The sequence below is a fragment of the Oreochromis aureus genome, linkage group 22 (genome assembly GCF_013358895.1).
Source record: "Oreochromis aureus strain Israel breed Guangdong linkage group 22, ZZ_aureus, whole genome shotgun sequence".
NCBI lineage: Eukaryota > Metazoa > Chordata > Actinopteri > Cichliformes > Cichlidae > Oreochromis > Oreochromis aureus.
This window is the reverse complement of record NC_052962.1, coordinates 38,287,231-38,311,465: the sequence shown is the minus strand read 5'-3', so window position 1 is coordinate 38,311,465 and position 24,235 is coordinate 38,287,231. Positions and strand designations below refer to the sequence as shown.

Sequence of the window (24,235 nt, the reverse complement as noted above, 5' to 3'; positions counted from 1 at the left end):
CCCTCCTCTCCCTCTCTCCCCCTTTCCAATTTCACTAAATCAACATCTCTTCTCCTCTGGCCTTCCAAGAGCCCTCCACATTTGATGTATTGGGTCATCATTCATCTTTAGTTGTGGCACTGCAGACTGACATTACTGTGAGCTGTTGTTGTTAAAGCTGCTGTGTGAGTCCTCTGCATGTAGGGCCTGTTGGAGGACGCTGTGTGCTGAAGTTATCTCAGCCTCCAATTCCAGACTTATTAATGGCTAATGAATCATGTGCACACGCTTTACAACAAGAGGGAAGTAAGAATAATTACACCCATGTGGCATAATTACTTAGCCTTAAGTACAGTGCAGCTTTTAGAATTTATGCAATTATCTCATATGGAACATATTCCCATATGAAAGCTACTATCAGCATAACTGTATATTAGTTTTAAATCAGACTCGAGCAGATAGTAGAAGGACTTTAATGATCACATGCAGAATACCTTGCAGGCTTTAAACCTTTGTCTCAGAGGGCCATTCACAGCTCTGTCCATCTGCAAAGCCTAACCGGAGTGGTGCACATCTGGCTGGTTCAAAAATTCAACTTTTAAAAATATAATTTGCTGAACTTACATGAAATGTCCCAACTGTTTTGAGAGGGATTTTTTTAAAATCAGCTGATGTGTGATGTTTGCTGAAGATGTCTCAAAGTCTGACTCAAAATGCAGGGAAATTAAATTATTTTGTAAAATTAAAGGTTTTACTGGGCAGATGCGGGCTAAACTGGGTAGTTAGCAGTATTATGGTCCAGAGCAGACTGGTATCCATCATCACTGCCAGGTTAGGTACTGGGAAGCAGCAGATACATTATAAGACAAAGACACATCATTGAAATAACTCTGAACTGGAATGTATGGACGTTTGTTACCAGTATTACTCTTTCATAAAGGCTAATGGTTTATAATGGCTAAGGGTTAAAAAATATCCATAATTCTCTCGTAACATGAGCCCTTATATTTTAAAATGCATTAATCCACAAACAGCACTGGACTTCAACAGCACAGGTCAGCCAATCACAGCCTCTTCACATTATAAAAACACAGAAATGATTATGTAGCTCAATTCTAAGTGACTCATTTCCTCCCACTGCACTGCTACACAGGATCTTAGGCTTCCCCACCTGCAAACCCCACGTCTCCACCCTGATTACACTCTTACAGATCCAAAGAGGCCAGCTCTTTCTACATGCTGATGTAAAAACTGATCAATCACCGTAAAACTAACGTTTATTTTTCCAACCTTTAAGAGATGAATCATCTTGATTAAAACTCTGCTCACATACACATATTTTGAGTGCACGAGTATATAAATGACAGGAAAAAAAACATCACATATTTCTGACCTGTTTGCTTTTGTTATTCTCATATCTGATACAGCTTTTTATCTAAATCAGGAAGCTGCTCATTTCTGACTGTAAAGCAGTCGTGCGAGTAAAATAACAAGCCCCACCCAGTCCAACTCACTGGACCCTTTACACCAGCTTCATGTAGCCCCTCCCCTCGGTAAGAACAAACGCTTCCAGAGATTCATCAACACTGAAAACACACACAAAGCTTTCCCAAATCCGACTGTGACGGGGAACATTACAGGCTGATTTTCTGTACCTGTGCCCAGAAATAAAATCAAATGAAAACATGAACAAATCCACATCAACATGTCAGAGTATTGACATATGCAACAGTGCAGATCCATATCGAAACAGTCCGTGTGCAGCTGTTTGATGCCACAGACGACTCACTTTTCATGCTGTTTACCCAAGCCTGACTATCCGTCCACACCGACTGTCTCACTTTGGATCATCGATGCAGAGGATTGATCTGCCCAGAAAAATACAAGTTATACCAAGTGTATCATCTGAAAATTTGCAAAGCTTGGTTCACGTAGTTTATGTGGGAAAAAGTGTCTCAAGTTACCTCACTCGACTCAAGATGCCAAACACTGAAACACCGAAGCTTCATGTCTTACCCACTTGTATGAATTTTTGTTTTAACATTTAATGTCTCCTTTGAATTTGGATTTTTCTTCTGACATCCAGATTATACCAAATGAGATAAAACAGTCTGATCAGTTAATTTGGGCATTCATGCAAAAACAATCTCTAACCAAATGCATCCATCAGTCATTCAATGCTGCAAAGACTGCAAAGACCAAGCAAAAAGATGCAGAGTCATAAAAACGATGCACCAAAAGACAGAGTTTCATAAAAGGTTTGTCTAAAGCTAATTTCTGCAGACTGCAGATTTATTTGTTTTAACTTGTCGATTCAAATTGTGTTAAGGCTTCAATCCATACATCATACAAACAGCTGCAGGCACTCTTTGTCTCTAACTCTCTATTGTGTTTGTTTTTTTGTAGAATTCTTAATTAAATTATCTGAAAAATACCAAAAGAAGTCATAAAAGTCATGCGCTCAAGTTTTGGTGAGTGAAGTTATTTTTCTCTGGCTAACCACAGATTAGGAGGCATCTGTGTCTTTGTGTTGCATCGTTACTGTTTATGGATGCAACTTGCAGGCTTGCTCACATTTCCCATCCTCCTCACACTCAGCATCACATTCAAATATGTTCTGGCTCCTGAAAAAGCCACAGAGAGGCCAAAAAACAAGGCTTCGAAACAGAACCCAGACAAATGGGTCTATGGATTCATTACATCTCCAATCATAATTTAAAAAGCTCGAAAATCAGGCAAAAGAGCAAAAATTAAGGAGGAAATCTTGCCTTCACCTTATTATATATTTGAATATAATAAATCCTAATTATAAGCAGAAAAGCTGAATGTTGAGTTCTGAACAAAGAAGAGAAACTACTGCTCATAAAACGCCTGCTGGATCGATACATGTTAGAAAAGTACATAAATCATTAACTATGACTGAATTTTCTGTCACACGTTCTTTACTTTGTCCTTCACAGACAGACAGACACACGTGTTATGTGATGTCAAAATTCCTGTCCATCTTGTTGTGACATCGTCTAATTATGGCAGCCAAACAAATGTGGCAGGAATTACAGCTCAGTAAATGGGTCAAGCTGGTCCATGCCACACGTTCAAAGTCTCTGAGACTAAAGCAAAATATGAAATGTCCAGTTAGAAAAGAAAAGGAGTAAAGTATTTGGGATAACTGGGTAGAGGTAAATAGATTCAGTGATTACATTAAATCTACCATTTAGAACTGATCCTATTACAAAAACTGACATGAAGTCAGACAGAAAATTGTAAGTGAACTAACTTTAGATGGGAAATTATCAACAGCATTAAAATGTAATTGGCTGCATTGGTGCAGACATACACACTTATTTCAGGGAGGCTGCAGCACCATGCAAAGCACTGGCCAAACCATAATGAGTCATTAAAGTGGGGTGTCCTGTTCAAGGACACTGTGCGTGTGGAGCCAGGATAGAAGCACTACACATTTCATAAAACACCCAATCTGCCTCCTGAAGTAAAATATTCTGCTGTCCAAGCATCTTCCACATTCACCATTTATCAGCATGCAGGTTTAACTTGAATTTTTAAAGCAAACACTTAGAAGATTTCTGTAAGTGGTGCAGGTTTGTTAGCATTGCTGATGTATGCAGGAAAGCTTGTGGAAGATGGATGCACTAACAAATCCACAATTGTTTTAACTGTGACATATTTTCCCTTCAAGGATCTCTTCTGCTGTCCTGCTACACTGGGCTTGCTTTAAAGCAGTCCTTTTTCATTCATGGTTTCAGAAAACAGAGTTTTATTTATATCACACCAAATCACAACAACAGTTGCTTCAAGGCTCTTTATATTATAAGACAAAGACCCTACAACACTATCAAAGATCTCAACAATCACATGACGCCCTACGAGTAAGCGCTTTGGTGACTGTGGGAAGGAAAAACTCCTTTAAACAGGAAGAAACCTCCAGAAGAACCAGGCTCAGGGAGGGGCGGGGCCATCTGCTGCGACTCGTTTTGGGGTGAGGGAAGGAAGACAGGACAAAGACACGCTTAAATGATTAAATGCAGAGAGGTGTATAAATATAGTAAATGAAGAAGAAAAACTCAATGCATCATGGGAATCCTCCAGCAGCCTACACCTATTGCAGCATAACTAAGGGAGGATTCAGGGTCACCTGGTCCAGCCCTAACTATATGCTTTAGCAAAAAGGAAAGTTTGAAGCCTAATCTTGAAAGTAGAGATAGTGTCTGTCTCCTGAATCCAAACTGGAAGCTGGTTCCACAGAAGCTGAAGGCTCTGCCTCCCATTCACTCTAGGAGGAAAACAGATGTCAAGCTTGGCCTAACCAGGATACAACCGTTTTCAGATGTGACAATGTTGATGTTTGCACAGTTTCCAAGCCTTAAGGCAGCACATCACATTAGGAATGTGACCAAGAGGTTGTTTCTTTGTCTTTTTCTGCATAACGGGGGATGTGAACCCTGAATCCATCCCCCACTTTGAGACCGTCAACAGATTGGTTCTAATCTGATGGCCTAAGGTAGAAACAACCCTTAAATGAGGTAAACTGCAGTAAATTAAATGTGCCTGTGCTCATTCCTTAAATAAAAACTCAGATTTAGGAGTGTTGCTTTGACACACTGGAGGAGATTCAGTTTGTATCACTTACAAGTCCAAAACTGTGATTTCAGATGAGCTACTGGAAGGCTGAACTGTGGGAGAGGTGTAGCTATAGCTGAACCTTTGGATCATATCTCACATATACACAAATAAATCTTTTTTTACATTACAGAGAACAGTTAACTTGCATACAATAACTGCTAGCTGCTACGCTGCTATGATACCTAGTGAGGACTCCTAGCTTAAGATGCAAGCACTTAAATGTCCTTCTTAACACTGGAGCAGATTATTCATCTGCAGAAACTTTCAAGTCTCTGCAAGTTCATTTTGATTGTCAGTGTAGCTGTAGTGAAACAAACTGAACTAATGGCTACACGCATGAACGAAAACCAAGTTAAAAGGTGCCATTTTTCTTATACAAAGGTAAGCAGTACTGTGTGTGTGATTTATGGTTTATTGAATCTGGTTTATTGGTATTTGCCCTTCTGCTAATCTCCCGTCCTTTCAGGAGATTAGCTTCACAAACTGTAGATAAGGAATGCAGGAACACACACACACACACACACACACACACAGACACACACCCCTTTCTGTCACTATTCTGTGGACAGGTGAGTAGACTCAGGTGAGTAGACTAAAGCAACAAGACAGTGATGTAAGTCAGAATGACAGTGTTTGCTCATTCAGCCGGATCACTGAACCATGGATGTGAATAATTTGGATTCCAATTGAGTGAGATAGTGTATCAGGATATAAGGCTGATATAATAAAGACAGAGTATATTTTCATGCAGCTACTTTGTTGCCAAAATCTAAAAGCACAGTTAAAACACAGAAGTCAGTGCACAGACACGTTTGAAAGTTTTAACCAGTTTAGTTTTCTTTAAAGAATTTAGAGTGTAAATTGTCTGAAATTCACTAAAGTAGAAGCACAAGCGCTTCTCTCCATCCCAGAATGATGCAAAGAACTAACAACCAGCAGCCAACATAAGGGCCTTCAGACAATAAACTGTGCCATGGCAACTGGCATGAGTCATACTGTTTATCCACTCTTCAAAAGAAATCTCTGGGTGTGTGTCAAGACTGTACCTGTGTTTGTGAAGCCTGTTTGTTCTGCGAGCGAATAGAAAAGGCCTCGGCAGCCTGGACAGCAAAAAGAGAGCGTGCACATGGCTCAGAACAGAATGTTATTATCAGCATGTGACATGTGTTCGTTTTCACATGTTCAGGCAAAGCAAAGTCCGACTGGCAGCTGCTGAAGTGGCAGCATGAACTATGGTACCTGTCAGATGTCACAGTTTGGTTGTTCTCAGTTTTGGTCACTTTAGTAAAAGAGTGCTGTTCTGTCAGATTGGTGATAAAACACCAGCTCACAGCTCCGAGGTGTTTCGGGGCCGGTGTTTAGGCTCCTGCGTTGCTCCCTCAATCAGTGCCTTAAAGCTTCATTGTCTGTGTGTCCTCAGAAGACAGAAGTACTTTTACTGTCACACGTGTAACTGCCTCCTGGTACTTTCGACAGGAGACGAGCCTCAACATAAAAACTTGGCCTGGCTGCTGCAGGTGAGATAAAGGTGAGACATGTGCACACAGTTTTCAGGAGGGAGCCACCTATCACAGATGTTTCACAGCTAAGGCACACCCGTAATTACCAACAGAGTTTCTAAAAAATGTGCCCAAGTCTGGTCGTCAGAGGAAAAGCAAGCGTCCGTACGGCTGCGTTAGAGGACTTTGACTTCACAGAAGACTGGAAAAGACGGCAAAGCCGAAAACATAAGAACACGGTCACTCTCATTTTTATCTTAAAAGGAAAAAGCGAGACATTTTAGTTATAATGTAACCGACAATAACAACAACAGGTTCTTACAAATATACGGTGCTGTGGCTTATACAATAAAACATGTAGAGTATAACACAGCAGCTGAGTGTTCTCCACTCCATGAACACATTATTACTAGAACATAAACGGCCGTCCTCACACACGGACCCCGAATTCAGTTTCTTATATTGTTTGAACTATGACATCGGTTTTGTCACAATCCCCACCCTCTGTGCGCCTCGGGGGTTACTGGGACATTGCTGTAATAAATCTTTTAACAACCACCCTAAAGGTGGCAGCAGGCCAAGCGTGGAAATCACTACAAGAGCCGGTCACAGTGACACACAGCACCAACTAAAGTTTAACACTCTTCTTGGCCGCAAAGAGACTGAAACCACGCGACCAAACCACAATCACACCTTTCACAAAATAACACCTCTGAATTAATAACTTAACAACTCGTAAATAAAATAATAATAAAAATGTGTGTTTGCAGATAGTTTTTCTCCTCAAAGAAAGAAAGAAAGAAAGAAAGTATACTTCATTGATCCCTGTGGGGAAACTCCTCTCTGCATTTAACCCATCCACTCAGTGAAGCAGTGGGCAGCAGTGTGTAGGGACGGTACCTTGCTCAGGGGTACCTCAGGGTAGCCGTTCAGTGGATTCGAACCACCACCCTTCTCGATCATGGGGCCACCACTCTACCTACTGAGCTATCCCTGCAACGCCATCAGAACTGACAGTATTTGACTGTATTCACTGCAAATACTGACCCGTCTGTATTATCTTTGTTTCTTTCAGCATTTAAAGTGAAGAAAAGACAAAAAAGAAAAGCAAGTGAATCAATAAATTCAACTGTCAGGAATATAAAGTAGAGCTGAGTTCATTAAAGCATCTGGATTATTGTGGGAGGCAGTGCTTCACCAAACTCTTCATTCCTCTTCAGATTTACACCGACCGAACAGAAAGTGGATGCAGCCGTCACGTGACGCAGGCTACGTGTAATATATGCACAGCAGCAGTAACTTCATTATTTATTTAAACCGTCTGATGGTTTTATGTAATGTTATTAACCTAAATGCTGCTTCTACACAGCGGACGGCTGAGCTGCATCCGAACAACCATCAGGGAACAACATGGAACAGGCAAGGAAGAGCAGACGTCAGAGGGATCATTACAAAATGTTTTAAACACAGTTTTATTTTCAGTAGTAGAATACTACTCATACTGCAAAGCATTATAAGAGCAACAAAGAGGAAAGGGGAAATGTATGTGCTGACCTGCAGGGACACCTGTGGGTGCCACCTGGGCGCTCTGACACCGAAGCAGCAGATTAGATGAGTTATAGCGCGGTCGTGTCAGATTACACTCCACATCCATCACACGACGGAGGACAGATGAGATGAGAGTTAAATGCACACAAAACATTTATCTGATGAGCTGGAATTACCTGGAAGCTCAGACACGCAGAAACTCGGCAAGCCGACAAACTGTTGCAGGTCAAGTTGATAAAAACAGACTCAAAGTCAACGTAACGCTTTCTCATCGTGCTGTATGCTCAGAGGCTTCCCTAACACACTGCACACAGAGAAGAGACTATTTCAAAAAGAAAAAGATTTTTTTCTTTTAATTCTCAGTGTCTTTAAAAAGGTGCATAGCTGGAGGCTTTCTCTAAAGTCAGCATTTGGTGAGAGCGCTTTTACTCACAACCATGAAAGAAGAGCTGGATATCACTTTTATACAAACCTGCGATGGCTGCAAGATACAGAGGAAAAAACCCATCAATATTAAACAACCCACCATCTCCGAGGAAGGCTTGAAATGAGGACCATACTATAATAACTCACTCTTAAAGGATATTTCTATAATTATCCTTCTTCAGAGTAATTAAGCCCAAACCTTCAGGAAAGAAGCTGCAGTTCCTCAAACGGCCACCTGAGGGTCACTCAGAGAAGGATATTTACAGCCTGGTTTAAAAACTAACATGAAATAAGAACTATAGCTCTTATTTCTGCATTCATAACAACTGTACAGCAGCTGTGTATTTTTAATGCATCAGATATCTGCTGAGGTTTTGATTGCAAACAGAAACCTCAGTGTTATTATTATTATCTGAATTAGATGGGTGAACATCGGAGAAGTATGCCGTGCTTCAGGAAGTGTTTTCTTAGTAACCGCTGTTATAATTGTTTCTGCTGTGAAGTTAATTGAAACCACCTTCTGTCAAAGACCAACTGCAAACTCTTTAAGGCAATCGCTGAGGCGTACAGGGCCGAGTACGAAATACTGAAGGTTTCGATTTTCCTCCAAGACATGTAGAGCTGCCAGTCTTAGAAGGAAGTAAGACCTGTTCTGTGACCACCTAGGGGACCCGTGCAGAGCCAAGCGTGAAGACGAGAAGACCTACAAAACAACACCAGCAGATGAACAAGCAGCCAAAGCTTCAGACTGACAGCCTTGCAAGCAGACAGCTGTTAAAGGTCTCATCAGCAACAAGGCAGGAGCCCAAGAACAGGCCTGTGAGGCTATAGCTGAGGTATTCAGCAAGTGTGGGCAAGGAGGAGAGCGTCAGCTGTGAGCATGAAAAAGCAGAACCAGAGAGAGAGAGGTGAAGCTGCAGGAAAAGAGGGAGAAAAGGGTGGAGGGAAACAAAAATGGTGCCGAGATGGGTGAAAAGAGAGGAAGGAAAACTGTAATAAAAAGAGGACACACATTTCAGTCCAAGAAACTGAAGTCGCCATATACGTACACCGAGCAGTACTGAGAATGTGATCTGCAGGTTTTATTATAATTACCAGAGGGAGCATACATATCTATGCAGTATTGATTACAGCAGTCAGAAAGAAGAAGAAAACAAATGCTCCATGTTTTCAGCTTCTGAATGCTTGTTTGCGCCTGGTGGCCATGTTTTTACAAAGGTGACTACAGGTGTGGGTTTCATGTCTGTAAAGGAGGCACTCTTACTAGATACAGTGATGATTAAGGGTCATAGTTCAGATATAAAGAGAAGAACAGGGTGGTTACGGAGAACAGGGAGGGGACAAAGAGAAAGAAAAAAATAAGCCAAAAAGTGGCAAAGGACCAGAAATCGAACAGAGTAATGAGAAAACGAGATGAGAGAGAAATAACTGCTCCACCAGAGATAGCACTCGGCAAAGAAAAAGTGGAGGGCTGATGAAAAGGAGAGGTGGAGGTGATGATTGTGGAGTTTTCAAGGATTGTGTGAGAGTTTGGAGGGAGGGGGTGAAGAAGTTGTTTGTGATTTGGAGTCGTGTAAAAAGCTCAGTGTTTTTAATCAGCGCTTGGCTCTTCTCTACCCCCACAACCCCCACCCTCACCCACACCCACCCACAGCGAGTTAGAGCAGATGACACACAAACCTGACACACACCTGAGAGACACACACGACTGATTCTACAAAATCCGAGTAAATCCAGGTACAGATGCGTTAATGGGCAACATGTTCTTGTGGAGGGGGGCATCACACGTGACACTTACAATAGTGAAACTCCTCCCACTCATCACACAGCTCATAGATGCACATTCAGTTGCACTGGGTAAGCATGATTTTTCATCATGCAGGCTGGTGTTCTCATGAATTACTCCACCACCACCTGTCCTACACCAAAATGTGGAATCGGTCCCTCTTTAAACAAAGTGACTGTTGTCTCCCAGCATCAGATATTGCTGTGCAACAAGATGCAAATGATACGGGCCACGTTGTGCATAAAAAAACAAAAATCCTGTCCATGTACACAAACAAACTACTCCACAAAACGCCACACGCACAGGCTAATTATGAATATTTACTTTGAATGTTCGGCATTTCAGATTTATGGTTTCTTATTTGTTTTGCAGCAGCAGAAGAAGGCATCTAACCGGTACAAATTTATTCTGCAGCAGGAAAACAAACTTGCAGTGACAAAAACAACAAGAAGCCCTGCAACAGATGGTCTGGCCCCCACAGAGCCCTGATCTCAACATCATGGAGTCTGGAACTACATGAAGAGACGGAGGACATGGAGACAGACTAAACCCACAGAAGCACTGAAGTACGCTCTCCAAGATGATGAACAGCTTACCTGCCAAGCACCTTGAGAAATACAACAAATATTGATTTATGTTTTAGTGCATGTTGGATGAATTCAATTGATAAATACCTACTAATTCTGAAAGCAGCCCCACTATCCTATCGTTTCTATGAACTAAAGATGCTAAAAAAAGTCCTTTGACATTAAATAATGAATAAAATAAAAGATAAATCAGGAGAATTACATGAAGACATGGAAAACATTCAAACAATCAGTATTTAAATATGGGTCAAGTAGGTCTGTTACACAAGCACTGAACCAAAGGATGACTGAGTCTTACATTTTATGCAGGATTAAAACTACAAACTCCATCTGACCACCCCCGACCTCCACCACCTCATCCTTCCATGTCCATACATGCAAAGGCTGAGTTAGACCAGCAACAAGACACCCACAGAGAACGAGTGAGAGCAGACATGACGTTAAGTTGTTAACAGCACAGAAAGAAGGAGCTGGAGTGGAAGTGGGTTGGCAGTTGGCTGCAGATGTTTAGTGGCTGCGACTGGGGTAAAGCAACTTAAATACTGAAATTTGCCGGGTGGATGTGGAGCTGATGACACTGTGAACTGTTGATCTGCCTGGAATAAACCTGAGTTTGATCATATAACAAAGAAAATGTAAAGGAACTGAATTAAAAAGGTCAAAACCAGAGTGCAGTATGATGCTGAGAAGCTGCTGATTCTACCCAGTTTGATAAAAAGTAGACTAGATAGGATCAGCACTGAGGGCACTTCACCATGACGACACACAAATGTCAGTTATATTAGGCGTATTAGCAGCATCTACTGACTATAAAAGTCGCCTCGCAGTCAGCAGATGTGCCATTTCATTGAGACGATCAACCATAAAAATCCTGAGAAATTTAAATCGACACAGAAGACAAAAACAAACATTTCCACCAGCTCAGACATTTTGGTTTTAAGAGAAAAAGCTGAGCTCTTATCAAAAAACTGGAAAATATATTCAGAAGTAATAAATTCACAGCTCCCAGCAACCTTAAACTGCACTAAAACATGAAACTGTGACAGCGACTGTACTAGAAGAGAAAGAATGATCAGTTTAATTTGCTCATTTCTGCTGGGACTTAAATCAGATAAGTGATTATAAGAGGTGAGAGTGGAGGAGGACTACATGAAGGAAGTTTTGGGGAAAGTGCGTTCACTGCAGGTTTATGTAAACTCTCACTCATTACCAGAAAAAACAAACCCAACTATTACAAATGATCAAATGAGCATAAAGACTGATGGCATATAAATGTAGAGTTGGTTTGTCAGTGTTTGTATTCATGAGTCTGGCTTGCAGCTCTTAGTAAGCATACATAAACAGACAAAACAGCCAGGCTGCACTTAATGCTTAAAAGACGTTTTTATGCTGACAGAAGCTTAATTGATTTAATTGTGATAAGTGACTCATTAAGTCAAATTTAAAAGGTCAGAATGATTGTTAGCATTTCATTTGCACATAAACCAGACGCATTTGGACTTTTCTGCCTGTTTTCTGCTACTTTGAGCTTTAATTTCTTCTGTGTATCTGAAGCCGTGTTGAATTGCGAGGTTAAGCAGGATACTCCAGACAGCTTCTTTCCCAGCAATGTTTTTCAGTGTTTTATAGGGAATTCTGTGGTGTTCCCAGCTTGGCAGGACACAGCTTCTCCTAACCCTGGGTCTCCATTGGGAAGCACCCGGGACATCAGATGCCCGAACCACCACAGCTGGTTCGCTCGTTCAGCATCTTTGTTGTCAGCCTCTCTATCCTACCACCCTGCAGACTCATATTTGCTGCTGGTACCTGTGATGACCTTTTCTCACTGACCACAGGTGAGGATTAGAACACGGATCACTTCGATCACCTCAGTTTGCTCCTCGCTACAATCGCTTGGTAAATTTTGTAGTTGCATAAATTAACAAAACTGTAACTGTAACTTCCTTTAATGACCCAAACAGTAACTACTCTTGCCGGACCCGAGGACATGCTGCACCATGGCATCTTTGGCAAACACCATCGACTCTTACTCTACTTACTCCCACCTCACTCTCACTCCTATACTAATGGCCTGCCTCCTCCACTGAGAGCTCCTACTGATGGTAAACTGCAGGAGAAGCTGACAAAGAGAAAGAGGTCGTAGGTGAGATACAGAAAGAAAAAGAGTAAAGCCAAAAACACACAAACGAGAACCTGCATCAACCCGACTGCTCGTGGAATAATGTGACACACTTTCCAAAACACCGTATGAATTACAGTAACTCTTCTCTCCCATCTTATTTTAACATAAGGATGAGGTGAGAATTCAAACTGGCAACATGACGGATGCAGAAAGACGAAAATGAAGAATCACAATTTCGCAGCACTAAGTAATCTGAGAAAAGCAATTTGTTGGCTGTACTTAACATCTTTGTTCCTCACCATCTCCACGTATCACTAACTTCACAGAACAGTCACAGTCTACAAAGTCACCTGCCAAACAACAAGGGTTCTCACGCTTTACATCAGTCACATTTGCATCACATGATCACTTTAACCAGCATACTGTCCAAGTGTTGAAGCAGCTGTCCTCACTGATTTCCCATCTTTCAGAGCCTAAATGTCCCAATAACCTCAGTGGTTTAATTTACAGCATAAATATTACACTTTCCCTTTTTTGTGCAGCTCTTCTGACTCACAATCCATCACAGTTCACAACAAAACAACAAATTTGACCTTGAGCACAGTTTGAGTGAAGACTCACTGAGTGGTCATTACACAGACAGCAGCTACAGCCCGGGGTGTAAGAACAGCGGCCTCAGGTAGAGGATGAACTGGGAGGGCTCGTATGAGATAAACCAGTATTGTGTGAATCATGCTGAACAGAAATTGGCACAACAGCAGCGCTGTAAGCTACAGCAGTTTTAACACCTTTTCCTCTTTTCATGGTCTGTAACAAACAAACCAACAATAGTGGCTGTAAACCCTTAATAACACCGAGCTTTTAATTCTGTGGTACTAAACGTGGGTGTATGACAATCAGCATCAGATGTTAAACCCTTGCATGTGCTGCTGCATCAGTTTAAATTCTCCATGAGAACGATTAAGATCTTCTCAAGTCTTAATCTATAATTCTCAAACAACACGAGTTACAAGATGAGAAAACCAAGAACTGCATTAAACCTTAGACAAAACCCCAAAAAACAACAAAGAGTTCAGCAAAGCTTTCCTGACAGTGCTGAGGGAAGAATAAAAAGTCCTGCAGATGAATTCATGGAAAAGGATGAAGTAATAAAGTTAGAGCTCGTTGCAAATTATTTTTCCTTCTTCTGTACAGATTCAGTTTTACCTGCTCCAAAAAATGTGACAGAGATAAAATGCACAAAGTGGTTAAGCATAGATTTAACTGTCCAAAAAAAAAAGAAAAGAAAGATAAAGAAAGAAACGTCAAGTGTTTTTCTCCATTGTTACAACTCTGAAAGCAAAAGCTGTAATTTGGGTTTTAAACTGGTGTCTAACCGGCTGCCACAAGTCTCACCCCACCATCATTAACACCATTCCTTCAGTTCAGGTCTTCAAAACACAAAACCAATCGCACAAATGTTCAAATCACATTTTGAAAAGCTGCAAAGGAACACAGCAAAATATCAGGTTTCACAGCAAAGAAGAGATTCTGCAGGATTTAAAGAACAATGCTCACCGAGTTCCACTGAAAATAGGTTTATTGCATCTGTTGTTTAGCAGCGTTCACACATCCACACATTTTGTTTCTATTTTTTGTGTCAGATCCCCAAAAAATAAATACAAAAATAATAATATATATATATATATATATATATATATATATATATATATACACACACACACACACACACACACACATAGGCTTTCTGTTACATTTGATCCAACTAGTGTGCAGACTTTTTCCATTTTTGCAGTCCTATTATATTTTGTCGACTTCATTGTGCTAAACACATTCACAGCATAGCACTCACAGGAAAAAGAAAAGAAAAGATACTCATTATTTCATCACAATACAGCAGGAATACAAACACATTTTCAAAATGAGAAAAAGATTTGAAGAACAGTTCTGATATATTCTGAGGTAGAAATTTAAATTACAGCTCTAACAAAACTGAGTTTCCTGCATTTTGCTGTACATAAAGAAATTAAAGATTTTTTCCTTTTTGTGGCATCTGATTGTTTGCCTCAGCATGCGCCACTTACCAAAAATTACAATTGGCTTGTTTACCGCACTCCTCTCTCCATTCATTTCCTGTTTGTTGGAGGCTCTTGCTTAAATTCCCATTTTTGTGCCATTTCATTTCCTTTCCCTCCATTTCCTTGGGTATGTCTCACTGACAATCACTGTGCAATTTGCAGAAGTATTACATTCACAGAACAGTAATCTTGACACATCGTGAAACGGCGGTGTCGGTGAAACGGACGGATCAGGATTTATCCGGTGACTCAGCCACAGCACCACTGTGGCAAAAATCAGAGCCCTCTGCAGCTTCACACTTACCTGCTGTTGTGTCAGTCGGTCTTTGTTCTCAGTCAAAATCTTCAGCTACTAAAAACGAAAGCTTCCTGCATGAAATCAGTTTAAAACTGCCAGAAGAGGAGCAGCTGCGATGTAAAAGGTCGGAGACGACATCTTCCATTGATATGAAATCTTGATCCTGAATCTGTTACAAGATACTTTGAAAACTGCTCTTCTTCAAACTTGTTCTTGAGGAACGGCAGGTTGTCTTCCTGTAACAGTATTTCAGCGAATCATCTTCTGTCACTGCACCTTACTCGAGACTTTCAGCAGACGGCTGTATCTTTATCATTTCACTGTGTCTGTTCACCTGGGTCATCTCCCGTCTCCCTGCTGAAGACCTTACCTTCTGAGATCTCATTGTTCTCCTGTGTGACGCTGCTGTTTTTTCTCCCTTGGGATGGAGCCATTTCAACAGCCGATTGCTGAGCTGGAAGAAATAACACATGATGCAAAAAACAACATTAACGAATGGTAGGACTCGATGTGTGCGTCGACATATGACAACATGTGTTAAATAATACACACAACCTTCGCAGCAGCCAGTCATTCAAATGCAAGTGTTTATCTGATAATCAGCAGGTGTGAGCTCCTCTATAAAAGCAGAGGTTTGCTTGTCTGGAGCATCCAGCTGTGTGCTTCCTCAGGCGTGGACATTTTATTACATTCAACCCAAGGTCAGGCTGCAAAATGCTCAGAGAAACTGAGAGCTACATGTCAGACTCTAAGGTTCTCAGCTAGCATGTTAAATGTTCATGACAGCACAATTAGAAAAAGACTGAACAGGTCATGGCCTGTCGGGAAGGGTTCCCAAGAGAAAGCCGGTTCTCTCTAAAAGAACACGCCACATTTGCAAAGCTGCATCTGAACAACCCACAAGACCGAGCAATGCTCTCTGGACAGACGAGTCCGACGTGGGGTAGAGTTTGGTTATAATGAGCAACATCACCACCGGTGAAAACCAAACACAGCACATCAGAGTTTCAGTGCAACAACAGAACATTAGTCAGAGCTGTGAATCGAAGACATCAGGACACAGTTATATAACTATTCTAAATGCTGAGTCAAAAGGGCTTTTGTAGCCTGACATGAATCCTGGAAACACTCAGCACCTGTGGATATGTACATTCAGCATCAGGTTTAAAAGCGTTGTTTTCCTAAAGCACAGCATGAAAGCAAGTAAATACCAGCAGGTCGCTGAATGTCAATGACTGAAACTAAGTAAACACTCAGCTCTGTATTCAAAACCGAAACACTGAGATGAGGCGGCTATTTGAATTCTTCGCTGCTTTGCTCTCGTCTTCCAACAATAACGCTACGTCCAGATGAACAGAACCTTTCGGGATCCAACGATGCAGCTTAAATAACATATAAGACGTTCTTACAGAACAAAGGAGGTCGGGTTCGGGGCACACGTGTTTTCATCATGTTCACAACACAAGATTACACGAGAGCTGCTGCACTGGTCTGTAGTGTTTTGAACTGTAAAGTGTGCTCTTGTGGCCACACCCCAATCAGTGATGTCACAGCAGGTATTCTGCCAATCACAGCTGATGGAAAGCACCTGCTGTGACATCACTGATTGGAGCCAAAAGTGCAATTTGGTGTCACAGTGTAATCAACTCCGAGGCAGTTTTGTGTCTGATTCGGTGCGACTGCGACGTTCAACGTTTCGGAACGTTTCAGTTCTCTTAATTTTACAACTCCAATTACATCAATCAAACTGTCCAATCAGAAATCAGCTGGAGGATTCCTGAAGCAACAGATTTACTGATGAGTGGAGTCAGTCTCTTACCTTCATGTTTGCCCTGAAGAGGTTTGCTCTCCTGCCCCTCGTGGACTGCAATGATCTTAAAGTTGTAAGTTTTAGAAGGATCAAAGTCCTCGATGACCAGTTTTGCTTCCTGCTTTGAAGCCTGAACCACCTTCTGCTCTCCACCTGTTAAAGAAAAACCACAAACACTCAAGACTGATAATTACAAGCAAGACACACACACCCCACACTGCGGGTGTGCGGTCCTTTCTCATTGTTTCAGTTTGCATATTAAACCTCAGCCCCACATGCATTCAAGTCAACGGATAGACTGTATGATAAAAACCGACCCAGCCTCTGGATCGGAGAAGTGAAGCCAAAGTTTCAGTTAAGTTTCTTTAAGCTGCAGCTGTTATAAACGGCCTCCATGAGGCGACTCTTCTGTTGACGAAACAATACAGAGGTCTATGAGAAAATGACTCAAGTCTCATCTCAGTAAACATTTTCCTGACGAGTTAACGAGCTCAGTTGCAAATCTTCTTTCATACATGACTTTCATTGTCTAAAACCTACTGTAGGGCAACATAGACCATTTACTTCAGAATAGGCAGGGTGTTAGCCAGTCGTTTTAATAGAGAGAGCATTGTTGACATGAGGGTTAAGCCAAAGATATGCCAAGATTTATAAAATCAGTCGTAAACAGGTCCAAACAGCTGCCACAGAAATGGGGTTAATTCAACAGTGATAGCATCCACAAACACTGTGAGGACAGGATGTCTGTGCAGCTCTCAGTCGGCGAGGGTACGAGCTCATCCTGCAGGACTCTGCTTATTTCACAACACGACACAACCTGAATTTTAAGGCTGTGTTTAAACCAGTGAAGATAAAACATACCTAAATCAATAAATCACCTCACACAGGTGGACGGTCGGACTGCATGGCAATAGAAATCTGGCTTTGTTTGACCTTTTTAGTGTCAAGAAAAAAATTCAGTGTCATTTCGGACAACAAGACCGTCGGTCACACAGAGAAAGTATATTATCGGGAATTTCAGGAGGATTCTGTGTTGTGTCGAGTGTCTTTAGTAAGACTGCTGAACAAAGACCTCACTCTGCTGCACAAAAACTAATTGAAATACAAAAAACGCTTCATTACCTTTCATTTTCTTTCTATTGTAACTCTCACCTTACAATTAAAGTAGATTTGGCAGAATAATTTTCAGTGCCTGCCTCCCTCGTAGTGTGACAATCACTTTGCAGAGATTGTACAACTTCAGTAATTTCCATGTAATTATGTAGTAAATTCAACACACGCCTGTTCAGGAGCATAAAGATCTATGCAGAGCTTTAAAACTTGGACATCAAAACTTTTATTTTTAATGTCTGAAATTAAACTTTCAGGCTAAATATCCATCCACAGTATGTGTGTTTCAGATGTGCATTATAAATAATGGTTTGTTTGGGGTTTCTTTACATTTCTTTTTACATTTAACATGTTCATGGACACAGCTGGTAATACAACACACAGCCCGATATAAATACAGGTGTATGCAGAAAGAGCCTGACAGGGCAAAGACTACGGCTAAGCTTAAAAGTAAATTTCATTTGTGTAACAGCTGTAATTTGTTCTATGATGAGGTCATCACAGATGATTAAGTAAAAAGAAAAAATAGATGTGAATTTCTGGACTGATAAATTCACGACTAAAAAACAACCTCATGTTGTTCAGTTTTCTCTACTTCCAAATTTTACAAACCACTGAGTTGACTTGGCACCAGCACTGTTGCACCGCTACAATATTCTGGGCTCCTTTTGGCCATGAAGGCAGTTTAACCTGTGACTCACGCACAGGGCAGACAAATATCTGCAGCTGCATGAATAATCGTCTGTTCAGCTGTGCTGAAACTAACCGGTGAAAAAGCCTTGAGCAAACGCTTTCAGATCTGTGAACTGCATCTGTGGGGTCAAAGCTACTTTTTCCTATTTTTGGCTCATCCTTGTACAGCAATGCTTGTGTAATATTAGCTTTACAATGCACAAAAATGTGTGCTGGTCCGCGTTAACAAGAATGCATAAAGGTTATTGCTTTATGAAGGATTATATATTTTATATTACATTATATATTTTTTAATTTTTTACAAAAATGAATTGCAGTTCAAAATGTTACCTGTAACGACTCCCATGCTGAAGCTTTGCATTTACCCTCTGACTTTCACTTTTTATTATCAGATTAACAATGAATTTTGTCAAAAAGGTCAATCATTTAGTAAATCTGCAGAGCAGAACATATAATTCATGCAGGCTTTTAGTCGAGGCTTCACAGACTTGCTTCTGTTCACATACACATGAGTGTCTTACTCGAGGGCAGATGATCAAGCAGCCGCACCAAGTGGGACTCTTTTTAACTTTGAGTGATATCAGTTTTAAGAGCGTAACGTCTGTTGGTCCTTTACTGAATCTCGAGTATTTAATGTGCTTGAACAAATTGGGGCTGTTCAAGGACACTTTACACAAGCAGATGACTTCTGATGAAGATGCTGGTGTGATGAGATTGCCATTGACCCCGTGTTGAACTCTTTGAGTTCAGCGTCTCTCGGCCGTCATTACATGTGTGAAGCGTGCACACCTGCCACACACCGCTGTGCATTCTCAAAATATGCTAAAACGATCTCTTAAATTGCCCAAGAAATATTGAGAAGCCGCTGGCTTCAAAAGCTGAGGGGAGAAGTGTAAACCGAGGATGTGAGCAAAAATGTAACAGACTGTAAATAAAAATCAAATAAAGAGTATGTGTTTAGCATCCGATTCTGCCAAACGCGCTTTGCTGTAGCAGCAGGAGAAAGTTTTGGCAGAAGTCAGCAGTTTGCAAATTGACTGTGCAGTGTAGGTTTTTGCTTCCTGGCTTGAGAGAGACTATCGGATATTTACTGAGCAGTCCAAGATCATCAGAGTAGCACATGCTAATTAGTTTAAGAATTTGTGATGTAAGAAAAGTGCTTATTCTTTCTTTGCCTTTTTTTAATGAGGCTTAATTAAAATTAGCCACTTTTCCTTCTGTTCATTTCTCGTACTTTTCCTGCTGCTGGAGAACAAATGTTCCCGTCGGGATTCATAAATCTTAAACTGTCAGTTACCAAATCTAATTTCTTCTGCAGCAGCTGCTCCTTCAAATTGACTGACAGCAAAAACCAACACGATACGGCGCTTTTTCAATAGCAACTGCTTCCTTGAACTTTTGACTGACAAAAACAGCATCTTCAACCTTGAAGACATTTGAATTCAGTTAAATAATAACTGGTTTGTTTCACATTTTGGAAGTAAAAAGGTAAATGACTCGAGTCTTGGGCTCAACCAGGAATAGACGAGCCTGATGAAAACCATTCGGCAGAGCTCTACAAAAACATCCCTGCTGATTAAGAAAATTAACTGCTGCTCAGTCGCTGCTTTTCCACCTTCATTACCCTCGCACCGACACCGGCGGCCTGCGGCGTGAAGATGATCGTTCCCGTCATTTGCTTCCTGCACTGAGCCCAGAAGGCACTCAGTCATCCCTGCACTTTCAGTTACTTTTTAGAAATAATTTTTATCCTTTTCTTCAAAACTAAGCACTTCCTTAGGCAACATGTTGCAAAGCGAGCCTGTGTGAGCACATTTCAGAAATAAGGGCATCATGCTCTGGTAAAATGTCAAGGCTATTTGGAAACCCGTAAGACTGTATAAAAAGCCATGAAGCTTGTGAGGCTGCAGTGTTCACGACTGAGAAGCTGAAAGCATCCTCGGCCTACAGCACAATGTGTGAGAAATGAGAAAGGCCTGTCTGTGCTTAAAGGGAACTTGTGTTTCTATGTTATCATATATAAGAGTGGGGCGGGAGGTCTGTGGCTGCCCATCGCCGTTTGGCTGTTTTGTCTAATTTAGTCGTCTGCCTCTTTGATAATTGAGCTCAGTGAATAAGTAACCAGGAACACACACCTACTAACTCGCAGGACTTTTAGAATCATTTCTTTCTCATGGTTGCTATAGGGGCCGCCGACATCTCATCCTCCTCGGTCAGACCAAAGCTCTTCGTGTTCTCCTTCACTCCATCCTCGAATCTTCTCTCTGCTTCCTTCTTCTCCTCCTCCTGCCTGGCAGCTCCATCACTGGAGCATCCTTTGTCCAACATACCCACTATCCCTCCTCTGCACATGCCCAAACCATCTCACGCATGCCTCTTTGGCTTCATCTCCAAATCACTCAAACTGAGCTGTTCCTCTGACGCACTGCTTTCTGATCTCGTCCATTCTGGTCACTTCCAGTGAAAATCTTACGAAAAATCTTCATCTCTTCCAGCTTGGTCTCCTGTCTTTTTTTGCAGTGCCACAGTCACCAAACAATGCATCACTGCAGGTCCCACTACTATCTTGTCAGTCTTCCCTTCCACTCTTGCTGCTATCCTATTGTCACAGATCACCCCTGATGCTCATCAGCCTAAACTCTCTTCCTCACCTTCCTGTGGTGACCTGAAGTCGAGCAACAGAATATTTCACTCCACCTCCACCTCCACCTCTCCTGGCTTTCTTCTTCCTCTGTTCAGCCTCCCATACAGTCTTTACTTTGCCACCTCTATCATGCTGTGCACCTAGCCTTCCAGTACCTTTATTATTTCACTTTTATGTCGATCACAGGGCTTGTTACATGCTTATACTCTGTTGTTTAACATTAATTTTAAAAAAGTGTCTACACTTTGTCTACATTCCTGTTTACAACTAATTTCTGCATTACCAAGCCCCTGCTCTGGGATTGCTTCCTGCTAGTCATCTACCAGCAAGTTTCCATTTTTCCCATCCACACACCACGGGCTGTGCACCCTGATCGTGTAACAGGATGCATTATTCCCGTCTCTGTTTGGTTCATTAAGAGTCTGCCAGGTGTCTTTCATCGGACTTCTTCATTTTGGCCCTTTGGCTTGCAGTTTTTTGCAGCTTAAAACAAATTCCAATTAGGTGATTTTGAATTGCTTTCCAGAACAGGATTGTGTGCGTACTGCCCAACCCTTCATGCAGCGCCACAAGAACGATGCACAACAGTAAGTAAGCCTTCGGTTTAATCACCAAATGGAAACAGAGCCATGGTCTGAAAATACAAACAAAAAGAGAAACACGTTATGAACATGTTTTTCTTTCTTTGACAGGAGCTACAGAGATTTTTTCTGGATCTGCTTCTTTTCAGTTTTATATCCAACATCCTTCTTTCCATTTGCTCTCTCTTCCTGCCTCTCCAGCTCTACCCTCCATCCTGGCTTCTAGTATCTCGCTCCATTTGTATTCCTGTGTCATTCCCTCCATCCGCCCGATTCTACCTTAGAGTGTCAGGGGAAAGCTGCCCGTGCGTACTGCACCTTATCTGACTTTTTCTCTATTACTATGATCAAATAGACATTCAAGCCACACCAAAAGCTACAGGTTTACTTAGCCATTGGCTGACAGCAACACGAGCAGGTTGACTTCACCTTCAAAATCAAGGCTACAGTCGACTTGTGCATCAGGCAGTGAGATAACTCGAGAAACAAAGGTTCAAACCCATGGAAGCTTTTTCTCTCATAAAGTGTCAAAACACTACTTAAACATTCTCAATAGGTAAAAAAAGGCCAAAATATTCAATATTCTGAACATTAAACATATGATTAAAGACCCGAGATCAGCATGATACAAAACACTGTTTGGGTTTCTTGCTACTTCACTTTTCAGGGATGGCTCTAGCTCAGGAGATGGAGGAGGTCATCTACTAATGGGAAGGTTGGTGGTTTGATGCTAAAGTGTCCTTGGCTACTGAAATCCGAGATCTCCGATGCGTCCATTGGAGTGCGACTGAGACATGTTGTATAAGTACTTCGAGTGCTCAAGGAGAGCAGATCTACATAAGAACCATTTACCATACATGCATTTCATGTTTGTTGACCGTAATCTCTCCACGCCTTTGTTTTCTCCCCACCTCCACCCGATCAGATGTCTGCCCCTCCCAGAATCTGTTATTCAACATTCGTTACCTGACGGCTCGAGTTCTGTTCAATATTTGCAGAGTTGTTCCTCATAGAAGAAAATGGTTTCTTATTTATGTTGTGTTGAACTGAACTGTGAAAAGCATTGAATCTATTTGAACTGCATATTGGAAATTAAGTCAGTGGCATCTTTGGCCTTATAGATATGCTCCATCCGTCTCACTGAGAACACATTCAACATTCTTTTGGAAATAAGACCAAGTTTGTAGGAAGTTTCTGTAGCTTTGACAGGTAGCCCCAACTACCACCAACTCTTTGCCATTTATATTTGGTTATGCATGCACTATGATTTTAGTACATTTAGGTGCTACTTCACTGAGACGAAGAGTAGGAGCTATTTTTCTCCTCTGCTGAGAACCCGTCCAAACAGCTTTTCTGATAATGTCTTCACAAATGCTCTGAAGGACGCCTCATGCTGCCCACACGTGCTTTGGGAACATTTTAACTGTGCTGTTACTGAACGAATCCTTGTAACTCTCCATCATAACGGAAACAGGACTTGGGGACGGGCTGACAGTTTTAAAAGCAGCACCTTTTCCCACTGCAATAAAATATCCCTTTTTACCCTGATGTCTCCCTCAGAGGAAAGAATATCCATCGAGACGACAGATGAGAAACGGCAAAAGTAAAGAAATTCTAAGAAAAATGTTGCCTCTCAGCTCTGGACACCCACTCAATATCCCTGAAGCTGACTGGTTTGGTGGCAGCTGATTCCAAACTGGGTGTTTCAGCTGACTTTCATCATAACAATGAAACAACAGAAGAGTTCACAAATCTGTTCCAGTTTTTACAGCATTTTTTGCAGTTCACCTGGGAAAACACACTGTTGTTCTCCAAGTTCAGCATGCTCACACACACACACACACACACACACACACACACACACACACACACACACAGTCTCTCTAATTAGGGCTTCGTGTTCTCCATTTCTTAATCCATTTTTATCCTCCCCACCAAATGAGACACACCTAAAATTAACCTGAATCAGAGGAAGTGTTGGCATTTATTTGGCAGCACTCTGAAGAGAGCTGAGCAGTGTTAAATTAGACGTACAAGCTTTGAATCAAAGTGATTTTTGTAATGATGAAAATAAAACAACTTCTCTCATTTAGACAGATGAATGCCCACGAAGCAGTTTTATATTTAACACTTGTTGGTAGAAAAACCTGGAACAACTCTAAAAATAAACCCAGCATTCATCTTCTCTCACACTGGGATCCAAACTGTTATGTCTTTTAAAGAATTTCCAGAATTTATTGTTTATGGAGAAATTGAATCATATATTTTAAATAAAATGCATTCCCAAGATGCTGACACGGCTCATATATCATCCAAATAAAAGTCTCTTTATGACATGTTACGTAGTTTATAAACTAATAACACTTGCAAACAACAGTATGACTCAAATTCAAGGCTTTCAAGCTTTGCATGGATATAAACCGACAGTAAAGA

The 24,235-nt window shown here is 41.3% G+C and overlaps 1 protein-coding gene across 1 annotated transcript in view; it reads right to left on the bottom strand.

The window, feature by feature from the left end:
* LOC116317240 (collagen alpha-1(XIV) chain-like) overlaps positions 1-24,235 on the bottom strand; it is a 159,299-nt gene that overhangs the window by 122,201 nt on the left and 12,863 nt on the right. The window contains exons 4-5 of the mRNA XM_039605355.1: positions 16,784-16,927; positions 15,335-15,418 (exon numbers count right to left, since the gene is read on the bottom strand). Coding sequence (XP_039461289.1) covers positions 15,335-15,418; positions 16,784-16,927 — 228 coding nt within the window. The remainder of the gene's footprint in view (positions 1-15,334; positions 15,419-16,783; positions 16,928-24,235) is intronic.